Here is a 25,522-nt window from a genome sequence, read left to right as displayed (position 1 = left end):
GCATATTGGGGTAGACTGCCGTTACATAACCTGAGGCGTGCTGAGCAGCAATGAACAAACTTCATAAAAAAGGAAAAATAAAGTCAAGTCAAGACCAAAAAAAAAGATAAATACAAAATAACTGGATTTTAGCACCTTGGCAGGTTAGAAATACTACAGCATGTCTTTAAATAAGAGTGCAAGGGAAACAGCAGAAAAATAAACAAATTGAATAGACAAATTGTACTCTTGTGATTCCAAGTTAAAATTCTGACGTAAAAAAAAGACACAAAAATGTGTGGTGCCGATACTAACAGCATTGATTTCCTCATTTTTTAAAATACTATTTTTATGATCAGTTTTATACGAAACTGTCCACTGGAGAGCATTTTTTGATTTGTTCTGTCACTCACACCACTCTACAGCGAGTCGATGGTTTGATTTGACGCTGTGCCCCCTGTGAGGGTGGTTATATCTGCACCAATGTGTGTGAAAATCCTTCGGACTCTTACAGGGAGCATGGCCTCAGCCCACTCTCCGTGGCCTCTCTGCAGCAGCTTGATGCGGTCGATGTCGTAGCAGATCTGCACTAGGTCTCCCACTAGGAACTGGGAGGTGCCCCCCTCCGCCCCGGCTGCTACATCGCCGCTGCGCACCACATTGGCCTTTGTCAGCACTGCTGGGTTGAATGTCCACCTGAGGATAGACAGGGTAATGCATTTTAACCACACATCCATCAATGATGAAGTATGGATTCAGAGCGGTCACTCGGAATAGTTGGGGATTTGCAAGCTACGATTAAGTAATAAAGAAAATTACGTGATAAAGGAAAAAAACGTTTTACATTATAGATGTGATCTGAATACAAAAAGGAGATTGAAAATGAATCCACTTAATATTTCCTTCTCTCTAGGGTCCAAACCATTTTGTACCTTTCAGTGATATACAAGTCTTTCATTCTAAATGGCTTTTATAAAACTTTCATGGCAGCCAATATATAAAAGCCAGTAGATCTAGAGCCTCACCTGTTCCCACTGGGGTACTGAACGACGATATCGTGGTCTTCATCGATGCCACAGACGGTGCCGGTGGTGGTGAGTGTCTCGAACATGCCGTCGGTCCATCCTCCGTGGCCGTGTTGCAGGGACTGAACAATCTCCAGGTCTAAGTCGATGTTGACCAAATCTCCAATCTGCAGACCGCCTGGATTTCTGTTGCCATTCTGCTCACCTGGTGAAGATGAAGGAAAAGGTTAGGAGTACTAAAAAATAACATTTGGAGTACTGAAAGTGTATTAAAAAACTGTATAAGTCTTGTACTTCAATCATTTTGAATCAAAAAGGGGCTAAGAGCAGAAGTATGGATAGAAAATGACACACACTTTGGAGGAAAACATTTACAAATAAGCCCATATGTAGAAGCATATTGTTAAAGACAACACAGAGATAAAGACAAACATTACACATCAAATGATTCACATAATTATCTGTGAACATGGACACTATTGGATCCAATGAAGGTCTGTTTCTGCAGTGTTGAATCCACTCTGGAATTCCAGGAATGCTGAAGCTGCATGACCTGAGCCCCTTGCTTTTCTTTGTGATTATGTGGTGCTGCCATCTAGCGGCTGAACACATTCAACCTCATGTGAATCTCCCCTAATGCCCTTGAATTCACTGCACCAGAACGATAGGTGAGAGAATTGGTGCAATAATGACGGTGGACACAGATCAGGGTGGGAAAACTCACCTAAAACGGGGCAGTGGTCTCTGTAGAAAGAGCCGCCTTTGGCATCCTGGACGCATTTCAAATCCGACTGTGGGAGAACAAAAAAGGGACCAAAGTTAGATAATAATTAGCCAGGATAATTCCATTAGAGGAGGTGGAACAAAGATCATGCATACTGAAACGGAGACACACTTGATGGTGTTGTGTCAGTGCAGATGTCTGGAATACCAACACAATCAGCGCCCTGAGGGTGATGCAGGACAATAAAGCACTACACTGCTACAGAGGGAGAAGTCGTATCATTTGTGATGACTCAGATGTGCAGCCACTGTGGCAGAGTTAGAGGGCAGGGAAGATTATAAGCTAACATTCCTCAGAAGTGATGGAACACTGAAGGAAAACGTGTCCTGACAAATGAAGTCTACCTTCCTGTATCCATCCAGCAAGACCCTTTGGATTTCATGATGCACAAAGCATACATTACTGAACAGGAAGAGGTGTTGGCCTCGGCACGTGGAACAACAACCCTCACCACTAACCGCGTAAATGCTCGCCGGAATGTCTTCATAAGGAACTTAAAACTCAATGTCAAGATGGGGGGTCGAATCCATGATTTACTTAATCCAGAGGCAGATGCTTTTTTTTCTTTCCTCTCAGCCTATTAAAATAACAAAAGGACAAATCTGTTATGCAACCGAGAAACCCGATTGGCCTCTTTTGTAAAAAAAAAAAGGAGAGGGCTGTCTCCACCAATGAGAAGGATGCCTTTCATTTGAGACGCGTGTGGAGCAGTGCCTGCAACCACCCCAGAGAGAATGGCCCCCTCCTCTAAAGTTGACCTCCATGTTCACTCTCTTCCCCCTAAAAAGCAGAAGGAACAGCTTGCCTTTATCATGCAGATACCTTCCCTTTCCAGCTGCCTGTACAATGGTTACTCCTGCTGGCTGCGTGGCTCACACAAAAGCCTGGCGGGGAGAGAAAGAGCCCCGGCCCTGCGGTCAGACACAAAGGCCACCTGACAGCTGATCCTTTGTGAGTCTCTGTGTGTGTGTGTGTGAGCGAGGGACAGAGCAGGAGGGTCAGCCTGGAAGTTTGCTCACCATTCCCTCAAAGCCAACTCTGTACAGGTTCTTGGCCCCATTGTCCCACAGAACGTAGGCGGCGCTGTGCGGGCTGGCGGCGCTCCAGTCCTGGATCTCCGTCACCTGGGGAGGAAGGAGGAAGAGATGAAAAAGACAGATAGGAAAACATTGAAAAGCATTTGGTTTTTGAGTTTTATTTGTCACCTTCTGCTCATTTTAGAGTGAAAAGTATTTTTTTGTTGCCTACTGTATGTGAAAATATGGGAATTTGTCTTTAGTAGGAGCTTTTTTTTTAATCATCTTTAAACCTCTTACTCATAGCAAATATGCTACTTTCTTTTTTCCTTTAGAGATTTTTTTTTTTTAAATGAAGGTCAGAGTTTATGTTGAACTACAGAACCCTAAAGTCATGATGTGGCAAGCTCAAAGACATGTCTGCTAACACGTGCTGAACTTGGGCTCCTCTAGTTGAAGGGTCCAGCGTCATCTGGCCATGCACAGAGCCCCAACTCTCACGTATGGGGGAGAAATGTTGTTTTGTGTACCACTGTTTTTCCAAAATTGTGATAGAGGAGAGCAACAGTCAACGTAGTAAATCTACAAACCATCATACAACTTCAAGTTAACTTTAATTCCCTCGCGGAGAAATATGAGGTGTGGGATTCTTCATGAGATCATACGATCAGGCGGTTTGATCTTTGGGGTTTCAATTAGATTATGTTTTAATTCTCCCAACATTGCAATCTTACAGTCAATACTAACCCTCCTATGGTCTTTGATGTCATCCGCTGGGAATAGTTGGGAAAACACTTAAAATGTTTTGAATTCAACTTTTGCAACCATGAGTGTGTATACTTTCCAAAGACAACACACAGCACATCCAAGTCAAGTTCAGCCAGAGCACAAGTAATCATCAGAACAAGAAACTTTAGACATGATTTACTATCCAAAAATGATCCTACATGTTTCATCAGAGTCTTTGATCAAAGGGAAATAGATGCAGCTGTTATTCCACAGATACATACTTACTGACTCGGTACTCAAATCTGGTTAGATGCTTCATCTTTAATGATTAAAAGGAAGGTCTTAGACTTCACTTTCCATATGTGTTTCTATTCCTTAGCATTCTGGGGGGGGGGGGGGGGGGGGGGATTTCAGGCTCCGATTTTATTCACAGAACTTGGAAACACTGCAGAAAGCAAAGTGCTGATCGACGTCAGAGAGTACTGCACGATGGGGAGATGAAGCCGGGGAAGAAAGGTATCTCCCTGAATCCTGAGCAGTGGAACCAACTGAAGGAACAGATTTCAGATATTGGTGGCGCCATTAAGAGATCATTCCTTCGATGTTCTGTGTTAACTCGCTATGTTAGCTGCCTAAGCATTTTTGTAAAAAGCCTGTTGGTGTTTTCTAATTGGCTCGTTAAGATTAAAGCTGTGTAGATCTAGTGGTGTCTGTGGGAACTTGTTTTATATGAGTTGAAGTAAAGGGTGGGCGGGTGAGTAGGTGTGTGAGGCTGGTGGTAGAGTTGTTGAGTAGTGATGGTTTTGTATTGAATAAACAAACGAGGCACTAGCTAATCATTCCTCAATGTGTACGTTGCTGGCCACAGTTTGAATATCATGAACCAAATATAGAAGAAAAGAACTATTGCTTGGCCCAGAACCATTTTCAAAGCATAATTTCCATCTAGAATACACGTTTATGAATTAATCTTGCAGCGTCGTGATGCCATTTCAGCATTTTCAATCAGCCCGAACAGAAATATAAATGGCTCCTGAGGTAGTTCCAGCAACAGTAGCCTCCAGGAAAACTGTTTGCCATGACTCACAAGCTGTGAACCATACTGTGGCTGCTATTACCGCCATTATTACTCGAGTAAGTACTTGATGTATTACATTATGACTGATGCTGCACCCGACTACTGCAGCAAGAACGAGCTTCTGGCAGAAAAATATTGAAGGGCACTGTAAGCCAAGTAAATGCTGTGTTATAGGCATAAATAAGCAATGAGCTATGAAAGGGGGGAAATCAATTCAAATTTGGAAGATAGTGTTAGGAGCTTCATACAAGATCACTCTCTCTCCATCACAAGCACATCGGGAAAGTGTCAAGAGAAGAGCGGTATTGGAGCAAATTAACTCTTTAATTAAAAGTTGTGCCTAAAGTTAATACAGAAATCAGATCGTTAAATTATTTTCAGGCCCCCTTGCAGAGGTAATTGATTAACGAGCCTCAGGAGGTAATATCCATGCTAAACTAACGGAACATCTGAGCTGCAGGACATGCAATAGCAGTTTTGTGGAGAGCATATTGCTTACAGCATCATAAAACTGTAATGAGATATGCCATTAAATAACACAGCAAAATGAAGTCTTAAATGGCCTGAAGGGACTCTTAAATTGAATACTCAGGGGTCTGGACTAGAGTCAAAAAACAAGCACTTTAGAGCACGGTTACAGTATAAATCTGAATAGACTCGGCTAAACAAATGCAACCTCATCAGACGTTGCATTACTTTCTAATATGTATTTAAGCCTGGGATGACCTGCAGCAAGGAGATGTATTTATCGCCTCTGTGAAGATAAATAGCAATCACTCGACTCAAACCGAGCAGTGGTGCAATCTACAAATGATTTTCACTCCTTATATACAAATTGAATATACCCCTTTGATGATTTCCAATCACATTATGCACCTCTTGCCAACATGAGTTTAGAAAGGATCTTCATCAGCTTTTACTCTGCACTAAATCTGGATGAATGGCTTTAGCGTTTAAGAGTAAAAACAGAATGCTGAATCTTCACTCTTAGTTGTAGCTATGTACTCTAGCTGTTGGCTGATGTCAGTGTTTTACTGATACAGTATGAGACAATTAGGGCTGCCCTCGACTAAAGATTTTTCTACTCAACTGATAGTCGTCAATTCAGAGTTAGGCGACTAATCGTCTCACGTATACGATATATTATGATTTATGGAAAAAGACAAATCATAATAAACATTTATTTGTCTTCTCCCAAAACGGTTTCAGTTTCAAAGGCGGATAAAGAACGTTATTATAACCGGATGGTACGTTGCGCTTCACATGAAATATAAAATACAACTGTAATAATTAACCGTTGAAATATAACTTAAATTGTAGATGTAGAAAGCGCATGAGAGTCACGGCACACCGCACGGATGGAGCAGTCCGCCCCAACAGCGGTACAAACAGCAGAAGCTCCGGTAAGGATTGTTAATGTGTGTGTGAACAATCAGCCAGCACACACACTGAGCATTTAGTTTCTATAATTCATATCTGAATATAACAACCCAATAAATAGTACACAGGAAAGGGATAGAGCGACAAATATGCTCGTTGGCAAAAATCCCTCCGCACTTTACACCCAGATCATGAAATTAAAGCTTGGATTGGTCGTTTTCTGAGCTTAGAATGATTCCGAATTACAGGTTTATATATGATACAAAGCTAGGCTGCTGCCTGACTCACTGCTGCTGTTTTCCTCCGAGTCTGAGGAAGGAACACACGTTGTCGGGGATAATAAAGCTCTGTGTTTTGTTATGATGGCGTGGATACGGAGGCACCTTTTTTCCAGCGGAGTTTGCATGTCATCTTTTGGGGCTCGTCCCTAAAAATCTCAGAAGGATCGCACACTTTGGATATCCTGCCCGACACAATAACTTAAGGCCCAGGCACAGCTCTGAATGAAGTTTGAGGGGGTTTCTGACGCGTCATAGCACATGCAGCACGCAGATGGACCTTTTTTTTTTGACTAATCGGCTAATGAACAATTCGTCTGAAACAGCTGCAGAACAATGACAAACAGTAGCTATCTTCAACTTCACCTTCAGCGTAATGATGACACCTAGTTGGCACCAGAGGATTTACTTGTTTTGTTGTCACTTCCGTGTAGCATGTTCATGCCACAAACATATCGTGTCAGGCAGTGCACTTCCTGTTTCAGTTGAGCGTCCTGCACATTTCAAATTAAATCACATCCTGGGACGCAACTTTGTTTTTTCCTCTCTAAGGTTGTTTAGGGGCAAGAGATCCTGGTTCCTTTGTGCAGCGCTTTAGGGGTGGTCATGCTACATTTAGTGGCACACATGTGCAGTTTCTCCCACAGGGGTTTGTGAGACTATTGTTGGTGGACCAGAATCCTTTATTGGGGGTGTGGGGCCGGAAGAAAACTTTCAACCAATAAATGCATCTCGCTTTTCCAGATGAAAATTAAGAGTTTAGATCTATAAAGAACTGCTTTTGTAAACAATTTCTGGTTAAAAATGTTATTCTCTATGAAGAATTTAATCATAAACACATTGGTCGTGGGGTTTTACACATTGAATCCACTGCCCTTGGCGCACAGATTTTCTCTGTTCAGTATATTGTATCTAAAAGTAGTTTAGTGGCCTTTAGTCATTTTATTGTATTTATGTCTTCATACATTCAGCATGGAAGGCAAATTAAGAATTTAATTGTACTGGGAACCACTTCAGCATTATCATTTTCTCTTGTTTTATTATTTATAGGTATGCCTTTTTAATTATTATTTTTTATTGTATTACATAAACTACTGACAATTTGTCTCAGGGTTGGAATTCGGCAGACACTGGAATGGCTGCCATACATGTAGAGATAAAGATTTAAGAAAAATGTGCAGTGGTCTCTCTGCTGTATATATTAAAAGGTCAGACCTGTAAGCTCGCGGCCTTACCTTTCCTCTCCTTCCGTTGCCTCCATCCTGGTCTTCCCACTGCCAGTCCACTCCTCTCACCACTCGGCCACCGGTGAAAATCCCTCTGGCTGTGATTTTCTTTGACTTTCGACGCGACTCCAAAAGTACTCTGCCCAGATAAAAACAGAGACAAGTTATACATTTGGATTCAGCTTTAAACAATCACGTGACTGTCAGGTTTCTCAGTTAGCATGCTCTCTTTGCAATTTCAAGTCAAATTTGTATTCAGTTACCACCAAATGTGTATTGCAGGGGATGTCAGGGCCTACTTCTTGCTACCTCGTATCCTGAATTGCCCTTCTCTGTGTGCCTCCTGCTTTGGTGTCATGCTGTAAATTACTCTCAGCAAATGAGACATGGCTACGGATGAAAATCTTACGGTGAGCGTTTGGCCTTAGCATCCTCTAATCTGCTAAACCAATGAGGAAGTCCCTGACAATCCTCACCTGTCTCTAAGAAGGGGAACTGATGTTTGATGATAACCACACAAATTAAACCAGAAATATGTGTTAGCAAGACATTAAGACTGACCTTTCAGTCTTAAGTTATTCGATATTACACACACACCATTTCACGGCGGCTGAAGAAAAGTGAGCTTTCTGAAGATGAATGACTTTAAAATGTTGAGGCTGTGAAATTCCAGGCTGCGTGTAAATGAGTGGCAGGTATGTGTCATGTTGTAACTTTATAAATAACAATCCTTTTTTTATGATAGCCTGGCATTTACACCTCATTGACAATTCCTTCCCTTTTCATCCATACCCAGCAATCAGGCCACATCCAGTGGTTAGTTCCAGCTAACAGGCTAGCCAATGAAAAGGTGGTAGCAGTTAATAGCTGAGCAATAACCATCAAACAAGTGGGAGCCCTGATGGTAGAGTTGGCATCTGGACGGTGTAGATCTAACCAATGCAAACAGCTTGGGGCCCAACCACTCCCTCTCCTGCAGTTAGTGACAGGGTCTAATGTGGTGTAACAAAACACCCCTCTACGGTGTCTGAGCGTCTGAGCTGGGGAGACCTCCAGCACCCATTGTGCATTATGCAACGCCTGTCTCGGGGGAAATAAATTCGTACTCAGTTGAAAAGGCTGCCAGCTGTTGGGCCATGTGTTCGTTTAGTATAGTATTTGGGTGAAATAGGCCTGAAATGGATGAAGCATCATCCCAGTACTGACAGGGTATGCAATATTAAATTTAAGTTGGATTTAGTTATTGTGCATGACTAACGGGGTTCATTTATATCATTAAAGGCTGGATTAAATCAGTGACTGGATTGCTTGATTTTTCCCATAAAACATGAGGTACATTTGCATCTTTGAATGAACCGTGGAAAGCAGCCTCAACTATTTTGCTTGATCTTGTCTGAACACGAGTTAATAGGCTACTAATGGGTGTTTCCATTTTCCACACACCACGCCTGAAACATTGTTTCCACAAGAAACTTTTAAGATCTTGTAAAAATAAGGCCTGAGGGTAAATACACTTCACATACACCTACACACAAAGTGGGATCCGTTTGTCTGATTACTACTTACGATCATGACATAGTTTGAAGTTTCCCCAAAGCGGAAAAGCAGCCGTGGCAACTTCCAAAATCCTGACCAAGACTTTAATTAATTTCATTTTTAGGTAGATTTTCAGTTTGTCAGCTTTTGACATCATTTTCTGAGGAGTGTTTTACAGTTAACCCATGACTGTCTTCACTGCAAAACACCTTCACACTTAAATGCATTGATTGTCAGATACATGCAAAAGTGGTAAGCTCATATAAATGATATTACTACAAATCAAAATAAAGAGAAAGAGAAAACAAAGCAGGTCTCGCTGTGAGACAAACATTTCAGTGACAGAATAACTGCAGACAAATAGAGATTAATGAAGCACAAGGGACTGCAGTAACACCCTGCTGTTCATGCCTGATGTTATACCTCATGATATTATATATGATAAGTAACTTCTGGGACTGTTATTACACATTTCAAAATATGTTGTATTTAAGAGGAAGCTATCTTCCATAGTAAAATAGTGAGAAATGTACATACATATCACATATGCAACTACAACGCTTTCTGGAGAATCAAAGCGCTGATGTTTTTGCATCTACAAATTCAGCTGCAAAATCAACTGTCAATCAAACCGCATTTTGAAGTTATACAACTAAAACAAAACTGATAATTGGCCTCATAAATAGGAAGTGCTGCATTAATATCATTTTCAGAAAAGGTATGACCGGATCTTAAAATGAGGCTCTGTTGTTGCCTGGCAACTGAGGGCTGGGAGCATAGAGATAGATGCTGTTTGCCTGAGAGGCATGGTGCACAAAAGGCTTCTCAAATGTCACACAGACATAAAGCCAAACTAAGGGAGTGAAAGCCAACGCCAACCAATCAAAATCGAGTGCAGGGATTACCTGGCCACCTTGTGTCCATTTTATGGAGGGTGGGGGTCAAAGGTGGGGAACATTACTAGCAAATACTGCTTGGTTAACTCACCTCTCACTGCCTGGGGTGGTGATCCTGTAGAACCGGTGTCTCAGGTGATGCTTGTCTCCATGGTAACAGGTTGTGCAAAGGTCGTAATTGGTGCACTCAGCACATTTCCAGCGAATACCAATGATGGGCTGTTGACGGCAGGTGTCACACATGGTTCCATCATGCTTGATGCCTGAGGGGGGGCAGGATGAGACCACATTAAAAGACTGGGATTATATGGTGTGCTGGCATGTGTGTATATTGTGCATCAGTAATACTACTTGAATAGCTGTTTAACATCAACAATGTTTAACGTCTGCGCAAGAAAATAATATTCTGTAGGCAACCTGAGCTTCAAATAGCCCAATTGAAATAGTTTGAGACTATTGTGTGCAGTACAAAACTTGTCTTAATTACCCAATATCTCTAATCTGACATCTGTTAACAGCTAGACCCATTTTTATGCTTTTTTGAATCTCTTTTTAGGGTGGGGATGATGAAAAAAACTTCTTCTCCTCCCATGACTGCATCATCGGGTAAAAATATATAGGAAAATGAATGGAGCCAGTCAATGGGAAACATGCTGAAAGTGTAACTGTGCTGGCATGTACAGGGTGATGGATTTAAACAATGGGTAAGTAGTCCATCCTGCTGACATACTTTCATTCAATGTTGGAAAATGTTTGCCTTTAAAATGCCTTGTTATAAAATCACAAGCCATTATAGTGTCCTATATTAAACTCTGAAAGTGTATCTTGTCCCACAGCTTATTAGCATATCTTTAACAGTAATATCTGTGACACACATCTGTTCATTTGAATACTTATTTATATTTTTTCACACATAAATAATAAACTATCTAGAAATAATTAGCTAATTCCTCAAATGTAAGACGAAGACTATTTTTAAATGGCAAAGACTTTAGATCGTATGTTTTCAATACTTTTTCTTAAATGAATCTCAGAGTGCTGAAAAACAAAACCAACGGATGTAAAGTTACCTGTTGGAGCACTGTCTAATATCCTCACGTCGTAAGCCCCAGAGCAGCGGTAGTTAGCAGCCGTCCCGTTATCCCAGACAACAACCACCTCCTCTGGACTTTCAAAACTCCTGACGGTGCCAACATGTCCCTCTCCACCATCCTGCTTCCCCCACTTCCAGTCGGGTCCGCGGACCACTCTCGCCCCAACTCCCTCCATCATCGCTCGGTTATTCCTGCCGGTAGTCATTTTCAAAAAAGGACGCGCAGTACCACAACTGTTTCTAACAAGTTTGCAAGCTAGCAGTGTTTGCTAGCGATCGGTGGACAGTTTCCAACTGCAAGTGCGAGCAGGTCCTAACAGGAAAGAGACTGGAACAATTCCTAAAGCTAGCCTGTTAGCTTAGTAGCTAAGTTAGCTAACTAAGGAGTCTGTCTCACAAAACTATTCCCAACAGCTAACGTTAATTGCAAGCTCCTCTGTTTGCCTCTGAGAATAAGACACGAATCACCCCAACAGCCTATTGAGAAGCAACATTGCTAGCTTAGACAGATATGAGTACCCAGCAAGCTGGCTATGTCTCTCCTCCACTCCACACACCAGAATGCCACCTCTCCAACTTAGCAAGCTAGCGAGCTGAGTTGCTATGCTATCGCAATGCTAGCAAGACAAAACCTCTCCTGGCTAGCAAGTCCTTTTCGTTGAGGTAAATGTAGTCCGTTTGGTCGCTGCTTATCCTTGTTGTTGTTGTGTATGGTGCTAAAAATCCATCCAAGATGTTCCCTTTTTCAGCCAGAGATGGTTCCCTGGAGTCAACTCAGAATAAACGCGTCGCCATTATTGTCAATCATTGCTCAGACCTCAGACGAGCAACAACTAGCTACGGAGGTGAACGACAAAGCCCGAAGACGAGAGGCTAGAAAACAAGTACGAGTCCGGTCCATGGCACGCATGCGCATCTAGATGTCCAAGCCCATTCTCTGTTTCTGTGTGGTAAGGACAAAAAACATAAACTCTGTATTTTATCCCATTTTAATATGGAGATGAAGCAGATGCTTTTTAATCTTATGTCAAATGATTTCCAAATCATACCAGTAATTTGAAACCAACCGATCCCTTTTAAAAGTCTGTGGCTACAAAAAAAAAAAACAGTTAATAAAAACAATGAAAAAATGGATGTTTTAGTTTATATTTTTTAACCAAATCTTGTTTGGTTTTTTTTACATATAAATGCGTGTTTAGGTGCAGGAACTACTGTATAAACTAACATTCATAAAATAATTAATTTAAACCCTGCCAAGTACATCAGGAGAAAAAAAACATTTGGCATACAGTAAATGCATCCACATACTAGACTAGATAAACTGCCTGCAGTGGATTTATAATGGTATCATTTAAGCTGTATAAGATAATGGAAGCTGACAATAATTCAAATTAAATTAAATAAGATCCAGCAGACACAGAAGCAAAAGTGCAGACAGCAGAAAGAGTGTGTTCGAGAAAAACCAGCTGGTATTTTGAAATGGAATGGGTTTTGTTTTCTATTTCAAGGACATGTAAAAACTTTACTTTACTGAATGCAGTTATAAATTGTATTAATGAATCAACTAAGGTAGTGAATAACCATTCTATTTGTTTTGTATGTTAAATATTTATTGACTGATAATAATCAACACATTTCTAAGTTGAAATGTTATTCAGACCCACCAGATGCTGTACATGTGTCTGATAACACCAAAATAGAGTACTTTCAAAGACAAACAACAAAAATCTCCGGCCTCTTTTGACAATTTTTCCGATCTTGTTGCCTATGTAAGGATTAATCAGAAATGCACCTTGTTAAATCTACTAAGCTCAACATAAACTGAATAAAGTGCTTTAACAGTCCTTCAATACGGAATGGGCCCCCAAATTAGGCAATATGTTGCCTTAAGGCGCCTGTCATAATGTGCTTTAGTGGTGCATACAGTAGTCCTATTAACAAACACATTCTCAGTTAATTAAATTACCACCATCTAATTGCCCCATCATGAACCTTGAGTCTTGGCCCCCTGTGGGCCTCTAGCCCCTGGGGTAGCTGCCTTCTTTTCTAGGTTGTTAATGCAGTAGTAATGCAGATTAGCGCTGCAGCAAACGCATACTATTTTATTAGAAGTTGAAGAAGGTAATGCTGTCAGTGGTGGAAGAAGAATTCAGATGCTTTACTTGAGTAAAAGTACCAACACATTGTTGTCAAATACTTCCCTAGAAGTTAAAGTCCCGCATTCAAAATCTTACTTAAGTAAAAGTACAAAAGTATCATCAGCAAAATGTACTTAAAGTATATAATTATATTTATATATATATATGACATTTGTTGTTTGTATGTTACTTATTGTTGCATTTTAATGTTTTGGACAAAAACTGTTCTGATTAACTTTTTGTAAAATATTTTAATAATTTGAATCTTTAGTCTTAAAGAGTTGGTCCACTAGTTTAATTGTTAGATGTACATTTTTTTTAAAGTAGCTAAAGGTGGTACATAAATGTAGAGGAGTAAAATAACATGTTTTTCCCTTTTAAAGAGTAGAAGTACCTCACAATTGTACTTAACTACAGTACTTGAGTAAATGTACTTAGTTACTTCCCACTTCTGAATGCTGTCATTGCAGATAACAGTTTGTCTTTTGGCTGTTATATCAAGGGAAGGCTTGTGCAGGGCCGCATGGTGCACTGTTGAGCTGCAGGGGGCGACTGTGTGACTGCCTGTCTGTCTGGCTGACTGTAAATAGCTGGTCATAGAGCGCCACCGCTCGCTGCTGCACACAGCGTTATATATCTCGCCTCATCTGGTCCCCTTGACTGTCTCCTTCACAGCGGGCTCGCAGGCAGACACAGCTGACTTTCACCAGAGCTGGTCGCTGTCCTTGCAGTACGAGGGTAAACAGGAGACCTTGCAATGATCTCGCTGGACTTCAATTTCAATATTTTAACTAGGGACCTATCACATTATCTGGAAAATCAAGTGAAAGTTGGGCTTTTCGGATCGGGGGTAGGACTGTCTCTGGTTCTGGGCTTTAGCGCAGCGTACACCTGCTATTATTTGCTCTCGGTAGCAAAGGTAAGTCATGTTTTATAACCCGCTTTGGAGGGACTATTATCTATCATGATTGAGCATCACTTCCCGGGCGGGTGATGATGTTGACCGGTGCTCCTGCTGATGGTTTTGACTATGTTGCATTTGTGCACCGGTATGCAAATGTTACACATGTGGGATGGATCCCAGGCAGATAAAACACGCTTGGATGCGCCCATGTATCTAAGATGAATGCTATCTACGTCCATGTGCAGCACTTAACTACATTAAATCAATCCCTTGCAAACAGTTGGATGTCGGCATTGACAATGCTAGGCTAACGTTACTGTATGTTAGCTAGACATGCCGGTTGAAGGCTTCCATCACTGCGTATTGAGTTGCAGTCATTAATTTCCTAGCTAGCAGACTCACAGTGTTGGTTTTATGTAATAACAAATCCCCAGTTACATACGATTATTATGCACGAGTTCAACATTGAAATATTAATTTAAAAATTGTTTAATAGAAATATATATATATCTGATTAAACATATTAGATAATCACTTTGATTTGTCAATTAGATTGCTGGATTTATTACCAACCATCCTACAATTTCTCCAGTGGAATGACCTTAATGAAAAAAGGAAGTTATTGTAATAGAAGATGCAACAACCTGTATTAATTGTTGTTATACAAGACTAATGCTAATGTTTAATATGCTATTTTAAAGCGTAACAGAGGCCATAAATGCAGGCTCATGCAGATGTGTTTTAGTTGCTTGCTGAAATGTACTACAACGTATCTCTTCTGTAATTAACAAAAAAAAAGTTGGCTTTTTAAAAGTATTTATGTGAGGGTCAGAGACCAAAATGCAATTTTTAATGCAATTTACAAAACATTTCTAAGAGCTAAGCTTTATAACATTGAAGGATCTGCTGTAACTTAATGAAAAGTCAAATTAATTAATCCCTGGGGCAAAAGGGAAAAAATAACTTGTATTTTAACGCTTACTTCCCCTGTGTGTTGCAGAAGCCACAACTCATCTCTGGGGGCAAAAAGTTCTACCACTTTCTGAGGGAGCAATGTCCGGTAGTGTCAGAGACCTATTACCCCACCTTTTGGTGCTGGGAAAGCCGCATCCAGACTTTACTGAGACCGTTTGTCACGGCCAAACCGGGGGTTGTCTACAGAAAGTAAGTCCTCACCATGACTGATCTATCACACTAGTTGTATTTTCCCCACGCTCAGAAATGTATCTTTCCTTGCAAGTAGACACGCTTAACTAGTTTAATATGTGTATTTGAACTCATTAAGAGAATGTGACGCATACAAGAGCTAAAGTTCAGGTTTGCAATAGTACAGTGCATGTGCTTTTAGAGTGACAGCTTGCTTGTTCTGGCATTTTAGAATATTTAAATGACACTGCAGAATGTTCCATGCCCACAGCAAAAAGCTTTACAAAATAATCTTTGTCACCAAGAAACTGCCATTGTGTATTTCTTGATGTCTTTGTGAGCAGTTTCACAACTGGAAACAAATCCTAGTGTTGTTCTTAGCAGAGTTTCAAAGGCTCAGAGGAAAAAGAAATCTTTTGTGCCACGATGCTGGCTTAGGCCGCTCTGCGTGCCCGTTGATAATGTACACCCTGTTCAAGATTAATTGCAACTGCATTCCTTGCCCCCTTTGCACATACTGTACAGGAGATTAAACTGAATTAGGAGAGACTTATTTCCATTATTACTATACATTACCTATTTATTCAGACATATTCTCACATAATGTATAATGTATTCACTCCCTGTTTTCCATGGCTTCTTTGCCTATACAGTTTGAATATATTATGTGATGAGGTTGTCAGCCAGGTACCAGTGAGTTGATCAACCCAAATTGTCCATATTAACTTTTGTCCATAGCCAGAATAAATGTGTTTTGGATCTGTTAAAAATCTACCTTTTTATTTTTGCTGCAATTTGTATCTATTCAGTTGAATTAATATACTCATTTTTATCTGTCCCAGGGTAGGGCTGCAAGGGTTTTGCAAGTGCAATATCCAAATTAGCGACATATTTGAAAATAGGCAACATATATTTCAAAATATGTAGTTGTAGTGCTGCAGATGTCCTGGCCTACAAATTATATTTTACCAATTGCAATTGGATATTTTTCTTCAAATAAGTCAGCCTTATCCCAAGGACATGTTGGGTCACACTTTATTGATTGTCTCTTTTGTCAAGGTGACAAATCTTCACATAATGCACACGGACTCATCAGTAGAACTGATAACAGACAGTACGAGTATTCACAAAAGTTATTATCGTGTTTCCTCTGGGGACAACAGGACGTCCCCCCATCCCATAATGAAGTTACCCAAGGAGGACCCAAGGACCGACACCGTGCAAAATGTCCTTTAGTCGTTGTCTGTCAGGATGAAATTCCAGTCTTCTCATTGTCCGATCAGAGGATTAGAATCACTCCCACTTCATGCGCTGGTCACTCTGGATTGGCCCTGGCTGAGTTTAAGGTCTAACTTCATGTGCATATTTCATGGCGCTTCTGTAATTTCATTCTGATGTCTTTACCGCCAAGTTGGCTCACTTGCTGCGGTGTGTGTGCAGTGCAGGATTTAAAACGCTGGTACTGAATGACCTCATCTGCCAGGCTAGGGTTGTATAGCAAAGAAATTGATTGACTACAAGAACCTCCTGGTGCAATGCCCTCATCCTTATCTTAACTTGCTGTGCCTTGCATAGCGCACTGACAAGATAATCCCGAGGGAAATGAGGCAGCTGTAAGTGAGTGCTCTGCTCACATATCCAATTCCCCTTTGGGATAGCTTGTGATGAATACAATAAAGGAGTCACTTCACCTAGAACTAACCAGAAATTATGAATTGTGTGAAGAATGTTAGTGTGCTTGAGTGTTTGCATGTGTTGGAATGAGACAAATTAATACTTGTCGTGGCTGATTTGTTGTGTCCCGCTCGTCTCTGCAGTGAGCTTATTAAGGCAGCAGATGGAGGACAGATCTCTTTGGATTGGTTTGATAACGATGACAGCCTCTCTCATCCCGACCCTGCCACCAGGCCCACGGTCCTCCTTCTCCCCGGGCTGACCGGCACCAGCCGAGAGTCCTACATCCTGCACATGGTCCAGCAGAGCCGGGATCTGGGCTATAGGTGGGTGGTCTTGGCTGGATACCCTGGCAGAGGTCCAGGGCTTGAACGGCACTGAATCACACAACTGACACTCTCTGTACCTTGTGCTCTAATTTTCCATTCATCTACACCTATTTTGGCCAATCAAATTAGAATGTCTTGATAATGTTTCAGCAAAAAGGTAAATGTGACACCCACTGTTACACTGATTTTGTTACTATTACATAATAGGAGACTGAGTGCCAGAGCCTTGGGGTTATGTCAGGTGAAGTGCACAAATTAAGTGAGCAGCTAAGCTTTTGTGTCAAGAGCAGCCTTTTGTAAATAGCCAAATGAAGCAAAAGCTAGAAGAGTTGCAGATGGAGTTACTTTTTTCCTCCCTTCTTCCTCTCCAAAAGAATCTTTCTCTCTGTGCTCTCTGCACTCATACTTTCACCCAGATTTTGGAAGGCAAGGCAAACTCAGCATCTTCCAGCCCTCACCCCTGTCTGTGTAGCTTAATGAATTACAGCTTATCCCGGTACAAGCTTTGCAGCTTAGCCCAGTCCTAGCTTCTGTGTCTATGCTGCAGTATGTGTTTGAGCACACACACACACACACACACACACACACACACACACACACACACACACACACACACACACACACCTAGTCCCGCCCTGCTGCTAAGTTACACCAACCAAAACAGCAGGACTGACTCCAGATAATGGATGAGAGGAGGGATGCTGATGTCTTTACTTTACAGTACAAACAGAATGCTCTTCACGCAGCTGTGCCTCTCTGCACATCTCATCTTGTTCAGTTCAGTTTGTTAAAGACATTTGGGCCACCTTGTTTCTTTGAACATGGAAGTCTGTAACTTTTAGCAACAGCAAAAAAGCTATTATAAGCTTATTAGAGCCTGTACGTGTGTTTCGACCTTTGTATACATGCTTTTGATTAAAAGGCAAACCCTATTAATGAATGTATTAATATTTTTGCCTTTTAAATTACAAGAAATTCTAAAAACTGACCCAGGTGACACAGGTAAATGACTCTGATTAACTCCCCATGTGTCAAAACCCAAAGATATTTTATATTTTATTAATGCTGTGACCAGCAAGTAGTTAGTATTTATTTTCTGTTGATTGGCCCCTTAACTTATCTTTGCAACTCTATTCAAACTTTTTTTAGGAGACTATGATAATTTTTAAGAGAATCATTTTGTGTATTTCAGATGCGTGGTATTCAACAACAGAGGGGTTTCCGGTGAGACACTGCTGGTAAGAACATGTACCATAGTTATCAACCCATCCTTCTTTGTTTTTTTTATTTCTTCATTTGTCTTGTCCAATTTGAGAAACACTGATGTGCAGATGTGATAAAAACAAGCTTTTTGAAAACAGTTGGTTATCCCTTTGGCAGTAGAGTTGTCCTTTTCATCGCTTTGACCAGAACAGAGCATTTGTATTCCACACGTGTCACAGAGGGAGCTCTTAGCAGCTGCTGGACAGACAATGTTGTTGCATATAAAGGATTAAGATGCAGGCAGATTCTGTATTTGAAGTCCGATACACAGAAGTATGACCTCATTCAGCACGTGCTGTTCTGACACCTGGCTAAATCTGTCCTCATACACATGCGTATATTTAGCCAACAAAAAGCATGAGCTATGAATGCATAGCATGCCCACTGTGTTTTATGTCTCCCCCTCTCTGTCTGAACATCTTTGGAACAGAAGAGCATTCTTCATTGACAACTGTATCACCCTGATACCATCACTTCGATACAGAGATTTCATTCATAAACAAATGCTGTTTTATTTACATGCCGGGATTGCCCAAAAGCAATCTAATGTTCATCTTTGTTGGTGTACATTTTGAATCAGGGGCTGATCTATGACCTGCTGTTGTCTTTTTCATATTCTGTCTCAGCTGTAGAAAAGGGGGTAAAACTGTCAAAAAAGCTAAGTGTCTAGTTTCAGTTGGATTTAAACTGTATTCTAGGTCATAGCCAGCATTTAGTTGTCTCAGCTGTCCTCGGATTGGAAAAAAAAGTGTAAACCCAATGACCTTGGCACTGTATCAAGTGCCGGCAGTAAGGCATACATTTTTCTCCCTCATTTCAGACATTGTGCTATATTCTTTGCAAATGATGTAGCATTTGCATGCTCCTGTGAGTGTTTTCTCTGTGTCCAGTTAGTGTGAATATCGTCCATTGTTTAAATAGGCCAGCGCTTTGGTTTAGAATGACCCGCTGTGTGATAGATGCCTCCCGCCTCTAAGACTTTCCTGAGTGCTTGTGCCCTATTTCGAGACTTGTAAAAAGCCTTTTGCATTACTCTTTCCCGTTGAGTAGCTTTGCAGTGGAAACATTTCCCCAAGTGATTGGTATTATATAATATATTTTAATCAGTATTCTTAGAATTTGGACTTGTTAAATAGGCTTCTTGGAGTTTGAGCTGGTATTTTTTTACTTTGGTAAAGGACCTGCCCTGCCTGTCAAGGTTTTTCAAGTTGAAAGGGAATTTTAACCCTTTCCCCGAAATAAATAACAGAGTTCATGTCTATCCTATCCTGAAGAAATACTAATGATAATGTAGTATTTTTCAAGATAAAGTATAGCTTTTAAACATTGGATAAAGACCTTTATTACTTTCACCCTTTATAGGCATGGACAATCAACAATTGAATTGATATACAGTGTGTTTTAGAGATAAAACATCTGTTAACACATTTACTCATTTCTGGACTCACCTCTGGAATGGATTTCCAGACAGATGCCTTACACATACTGAAACTTGAAGAAAAACACAGCAAATTTATGGTAAAAGCAATGACCAATTACTGCATTTTAAAGTCGGTTTAGTGAGTGGGGCTGTGGCTAATGATATTGTTCATTGGTGTTCAGTATCTCTGTAAAACTTTCAACATTTCATGTGATAGTATCCATCAATCGACCTAGTGGTTATAGACCCAGCATACTTCCGCTGCTTCCCTCTGCTACACACTCCTGATGGGACTTGAGCTTATCATAGGAGGCCAGTGCTTCATCCATTAGGCCACTGGTGCAGCTGCTGGGGAGCGCACGGCAGTGTTCAGTGGTAGTATCAATGACATCGTAATACTTTTTATGTGCTGTTGTCCATTATTGCCTACACTACAGACATACAGCTTGGTTTATCAAACATTACACAAAAGGAGAAAATGCCAGTTTAATTTTGAAGACAAATATTGTGCCTTTTTGATAAAAAAAATCCTGAGCACTATTATATTAAGGATTTTAATAAGTTAACTAATACTTTCAGCTCTAGCTTGATCTGCCTTTTGGTTCATATGTATTGATTTATGTCACAGTATCTTATGTTAGGTTATTTTATAGCTAATTCCTATCTATTAGTATATATACAGTGCATATATTCAAACCTTAATTATTTGGATCCTACACTGTCCTTCTCATGTTAGGAATCATTTGAATAAGCCTTAGGTTACATATAATCACATGTTAAATCTTCTCTGGTATGAGTTAAAACGGGGCCAATGCCATGCAAGGTCAGGGAGAAAAGAAAGTCTATAGATTTTCGCCATAGAGAGATGATATGGCAGTCATGCATATCATGTGTTGACTAGGAGGCACCATCAATATGTTCCATCTTTAAAAAACAAGTTCCTGCCCGCCCTATTTAAGATAAATATCAAAAAAGAATAGCTTTGCTTGAGAGATGATGGTGGCATACAATGGGACTGCATCTCCGTGTTTGCTTGTATTTTTCCTTACTAGATCCGATACTGCTGCAAGCTTCTTTGATGATATTACTATGCTCATTAAGATTTTCTTAACGTGTTGTACTGTATTGTAGAGCACAAGCAGATAACAAAAACCTATCTACCCTAAAGATAGAAAAATACCATGTGCAGCTTGACAGTGATAGACCCAGGTCAACTTACTGCTATCTCTCCCTGTAAATAACAAATGTCCTGATGTCGCCCTGGGAGACTGTGTCTGCTACATATTAATCTGTAAGCTCTTTGTGTCCACGTGGCTACTGTCTTTATCTACTGTGTCTGCCACGTATGTATGTCCCACACATGACTACAGTCTATGATGTCACGCGAGTTAAATACAAATACAGTGCATTAACAGAAACATGAATAAAAGAGTGTTGTCTTTTGGTCTTACACAGACGCCGAGGACATACTGTGCAGCCAACACCGAGGATCTAGAGACTGTTATTGAGCACATCCAGAGGACGAATGAAGCTGCTCCGATCATGGCTGCTGGAGTATCTATGGGCGGGTAATGAAGCCACTCTATGAACTACAATACCTAGAAGTCACCTGATGTAACACAATCCAGTAAAGTATTTACTCTAGATCTCACTCACATTAACTTATCCAGTTACTCGGCTGTGGTATATTTCTCTCTGTGCTTCAGACAGTTTGTGTTTTGCTTTAATTTGACTTTTCCAATTCTCATAGAGTGAAATAAGTGATACTGGTATTTCTTATTGCCATTCCCTTAATATAATTATTAGATATCCGCATTATACTAAGTGCTTTATTATGGTCCCAGTCGTCTTTGTAGCATGCCAAAAAAGGTGCATTTTACTGCACAGCACTAATCCATTGAAGTGAAGGATTGGTCAAAAATGTTCCAATACCTGTTTTATTTTATCTGTCCCTTCCTCTCACCCTCTCTCCATTTTGTCAGGATGATGCTGGCCAACTACTTGGGGCGCAAAGGCCGGAAGACCTGTCTGAAAGGGGTGGTAGTCTTCTCAGCAGGCTGGGATGTATTTGAGTGCACCGCTTCACTAGAAAAACCCCTGGACCGCTTCCTCTTCAACTCTTACCTCACCAGCTGCCTACAAGCCTCTGTGGACAGGTCAGCCTGAGCAGGAATACTGCAGCCGCTATCTTGCTGCTAACGCTAAGAGCTAAATGTTTAGGGATCTTAAAAAATGCCCTTATTACGTATCAAAGGTTTGCATTTCAGATTCACAATTTTTACAATTCAATTTTACAGGCAAAAATGCTGCTGTGTTTTTGATTTGTTAGCTGAGGAACAAAGCATTCTAACAAAAAGTCTGAAAAAATGTAGCAATCCTCATACACTCAATATATGTCTTAAAATGGGCATGATATTAATGCACAATAATGCTGTTTCTGGTATTACTTTGAAAGTTGAGCTTGATTGTTGTGTCATCGTGCTGTTTTAACCTTGTCAACATTTTTGAGGGACATTTTCAGCTGCAATTCATTTCACCTCACAGTAGTCGGTGACAGTTTTATTTTTAATCTCCCCTGCAGACACAGACCAGTTCTTGAAAAGTGTTACGACATCGATCATGTCATGAAGGTGAGATTATTTTTTGTAGAATTTTGTCACAAAATTAAACAAAGTCGCCACATTTTAATGACTGTACCTGATCCCTACAGGCAAAGACCATCCGAGAGTTTGACGAGAGGTTCACCTCCATTATGTTTGGTTATTCCACCAATGATGACTACTACCTTGATGCCAGTCCCGTCCACAGGCTGAAATCTGTGCAGGTGCCAATGCTGTGTCTGAATGCTGCTGATGATGTCTTTTCACCGTCGCATGGTGAGTCCCAGCCCCCTCACCAGATTTTTTGCACAGCATCCTGTTAGTATGGATTGAATGCATTTGGAAAGTCGGTTTAACACTGTAGGTTAATATGCCATTGCGTATATGTCAGCATGAAGAATGAAAATAAAATAAATGCTTTGTTCCCTTTGCAGCCATTCCAGTGGAAGCCGTGAAGCAGAATCCTAACCTGGCCCTGCTCATTACCTGTCATGGCGGCCATATCGGTTTCCTCGAGGGCGTGTGGCCTCGACGGAGCACTTACATGGACCGAGTCTTCAAGCAGTTTGCCAAGGCGGTTATTGAACAAGGCATCGGACTCCAAGACCTGTCTTGTTGAGAGATCTGAACAAAGTGTTCCTTTAGTTGTACTTCCTCTCTCGTATACCTTACTTTCCTTCCTTCCTTCCTTCCTTCCTTTTTTCCCATCCATCTTTACTTGCTCATTCCGTTCTTTATTACTTCCATTTGTATTCCATTCTTGTTTTATTCATAATGTACCTCCTTGACCTTTTTTTTAACCTCTTTAACCCTTTATCCCTTCTCTCTCTACCCAACCCTATTCTACTTATTTCCTTTCTTCCATGGACTTTATCTTCATCTTTCCCCTCCATCATTCCGTCCTTTTCTTCCTCCTGCCACAAGCAAAAAAATGTTTTTCTTATTTGAAGGGCACATCTAATTGGATGCAACATCTGTGTTGCATTCAACATTAATTTATTTATTCCGTACAGTTACAAGTAATTGTATGTAACGCTCTTAGTGGTATGCTTATAAAAAAACAAAACAAGCAAAGCTGTTCGTCACTGTAGAAAAGCTGAATCTTTGCCCATCTTGTTTAGTTGCATTAGCTAGCTAACGAATTCTGCGTTAACCTTGTGCAATCAAAATATTTGTAAGATAACACAAGTACTGTATATCAAAATCCAATCATCTTTGTTCGTGAACCTTTAGTGATTATGTCAGTAGGATTTTAGCCCTCAGGGATTTTATTTATTTATTCATACACATTATGTCAATCATTCTCCTTAAATTTGTATTTCCCTTTTAAAAAAGTAGATGTGTACGTTATTTCTTAATTAATAGTTTAATATCTTTGGAAATGTGCTTATTGTCTTTCTTGCAGAGAGTTAGGTGAGAAGATAGATGCCAAGTCAATTCATTAAAGCTAAGCTACAACTAGCAGCTGATTAGCTTAGCATAAAGACTTGAAGCAGGGGGAAACAGCTAAGCTGGTTGTATGTAATGCAACAAAATTACAAGCACTTGTTTTATACCTTAGTAGGACCCAGGCTAGCAGTTTCCTACAGCTTCCTGACTTCATGCTAAGCTAAGCTAAACTTAACTTATCAGCTGTCTCATGTTTAGAGTACATAATTATGAGAAAGGTGTCAATCTTCAAATCAAACTCTCTGCAAGAAAGCACATTGGCATATTGCCCACAATGTCGATGTTCTCTTCCTTTAACCTTCTGTATGCACTTTTATTTTCACACATTCTACCTTTACGCACACCAAAAATAGTTCTAGAAATGTATAACATGGAAAATAATTCATTAATGACAAGGAATGGGAAATTGCACTATATTAGTTGATGTTATCATGCCTCTAACTCCTTAACACAAGGCACATAATTTCCTTTGATATTTGAAAGTATATCCCAAAGGCCGAACAGAGCGGTATATGAAATCCATGAGGTTTTCTTTGTGAAAATGTTGGTGGTCAGTTCTGTAAATGAGTCTAGGCTACTAGAAGCAGTGGTGTGAAGAAACTAATGCACATTGGGAGACTGGGAGTGTACATATTGGCTGTCTGAAGTGGTGGATGTTCCTTTACAAGATGCAAAGTATTGTTAATGGAACCTGGTTGTCAGTCGTTTATTGATTTTGTTTCGCCAACAATGATCAAGGGGCTGGTTACCGCGTATGAGTTGGCATTGATGAAACGATCAGATCTGACAGGCGGCCAGACTTTCAGTAATGCACTGCATGAGGGAATTTGACTTCCTGTTCCTGTGGAATTTTTGGTGTCTTTGTTTTGCCAACTTGTCCATTGAGTAGCATGTGTCTCCTCATCATCATGTCCTTAACCTTTACATCACTTCCGTAGCACAAAGGACATGTTTGTTTTCATAGAATGCTGCATTTCATTTTGTACACTACATAAATAGCAGACGAAAAAAAACTAAATTACGTGTGTGCAGCAATAAGATTTTAAATTAAGAAATAGTCTTGATAGTATAATGCAAGTATATGCACATTATCACCATGAGTGTAATATGCTGTATTTAATAAATTATTAAACAGTATAGGTGCATTTGTCTGCTGTCTTGTTTCTGCTTGTAATGCATTTTCTCAATAGAGTATATTGGAACTGGCCATGTACTTCAGGTTAAAATATTGACTGCCTTTTTTCAGCAATTCTCTTTCAACCCTCTCCTACTTTTACTCTGTCTGCCTACAACAATAGGGCTTTACACCTGTGACTCAATACTGACAATATCAGGTCTGCTCGGTCAAAAGCTCAACAGTCACATAAGGGTGTCAAGCTGACACTGGACGTCACAGACTTGTCCTCTGAAGTCAAGGCATTTGACAGTCGACCACTTGAGCTGGCTTACTGCATGAGCAACGTGTCACTGCAGGGTCACACTCCCTCTCCTTGTTACATCACATTGTAGGGGTTTTGCTCCCTGGAATTGACTCACTCACTCACACACTCACAGGCTTAGCTGCTGATAGGATATGCAT

General features: G+C 40.5%; 2 protein-coding genes across 9 annotated transcripts in view; one reads left to right on the top strand and one right to left on the bottom strand.

The window, feature by feature from the left end:
• The window catches only part of mib1 (MIB E3 ubiquitin protein ligase 1), a 50,458-nt gene extending 38,568 nt beyond the window's left edge, over positions 1-11,890 (bottom strand). For 5 of the 8 annotated variants that reach the window (XM_063885975.1, XM_063885976.1, XM_063885977.1 and 2 more), the window contains exons 1-7: positions 10,998-11,890; positions 10,019-10,190; positions 7,505-7,634; positions 2,808-2,912; positions 1,729-1,795; positions 1,005-1,209; positions 492-675 (exon numbers count right to left, since the gene is read on the bottom strand). In XM_063885975.1, coding sequence (XP_063742045.1) covers positions 492-675; positions 1,005-1,209; positions 1,729-1,795; positions 2,808-2,912; positions 7,505-7,634; positions 10,019-10,190; positions 10,998-11,226 — 1,092 coding nt within the window. In that variant the 5' untranslated portion in view covers positions 11,227-11,890. The remainder of the gene's footprint in view (positions 1-491; positions 676-1,004; positions 1,210-1,728; positions 1,796-2,807; positions 2,913-7,504; positions 7,635-10,018; positions 10,191-10,997) is intronic. The other 3 variants (XM_063885979.1, XM_063885980.1, XM_063885981.1) reach the window with 1 other exon arrangement.
• A 1,881-nt stretch (positions 11,891-13,771) lies between these two features.
• abhd3 (abhydrolase domain containing 3, phospholipase) lies at positions 13,772-23,188 on the top strand. The gene is made up of 9 exons (XM_063885243.1): positions 13,772-14,077; positions 15,063-15,226; positions 17,026-17,208; positions 18,404-18,449; positions 21,350-21,462; positions 21,877-22,050; positions 22,476-22,524; positions 22,605-22,770; positions 22,929-23,188. The coding sequence occupies exons 1-9, from the start codon at positions 13,916-13,918 to the stop codon at positions 23,111-23,113; spliced, it is 1,242 nt and encodes a 413-aa protein (XP_063741313.1). The 5' UTR covers positions 13,772-13,915; the 3' UTR covers positions 23,114-23,188.
• The last annotated feature ends 2,334 nt before the right edge of the window (positions 23,189-25,522 follow it).

Source organism: Eleginops maclovinus, chromosome 6 (genome assembly GCF_036324505.1).
Source record: "Eleginops maclovinus isolate JMC-PN-2008 ecotype Puerto Natales chromosome 6, JC_Emac_rtc_rv5, whole genome shotgun sequence".
Taxonomy (NCBI): domain Eukaryota; kingdom Metazoa; phylum Chordata; class Actinopteri; order Perciformes; family Eleginopidae; genus Eleginops; species Eleginops maclovinus.
This window is presented reverse-complemented; position numbering and strand designations above follow the sequence as displayed.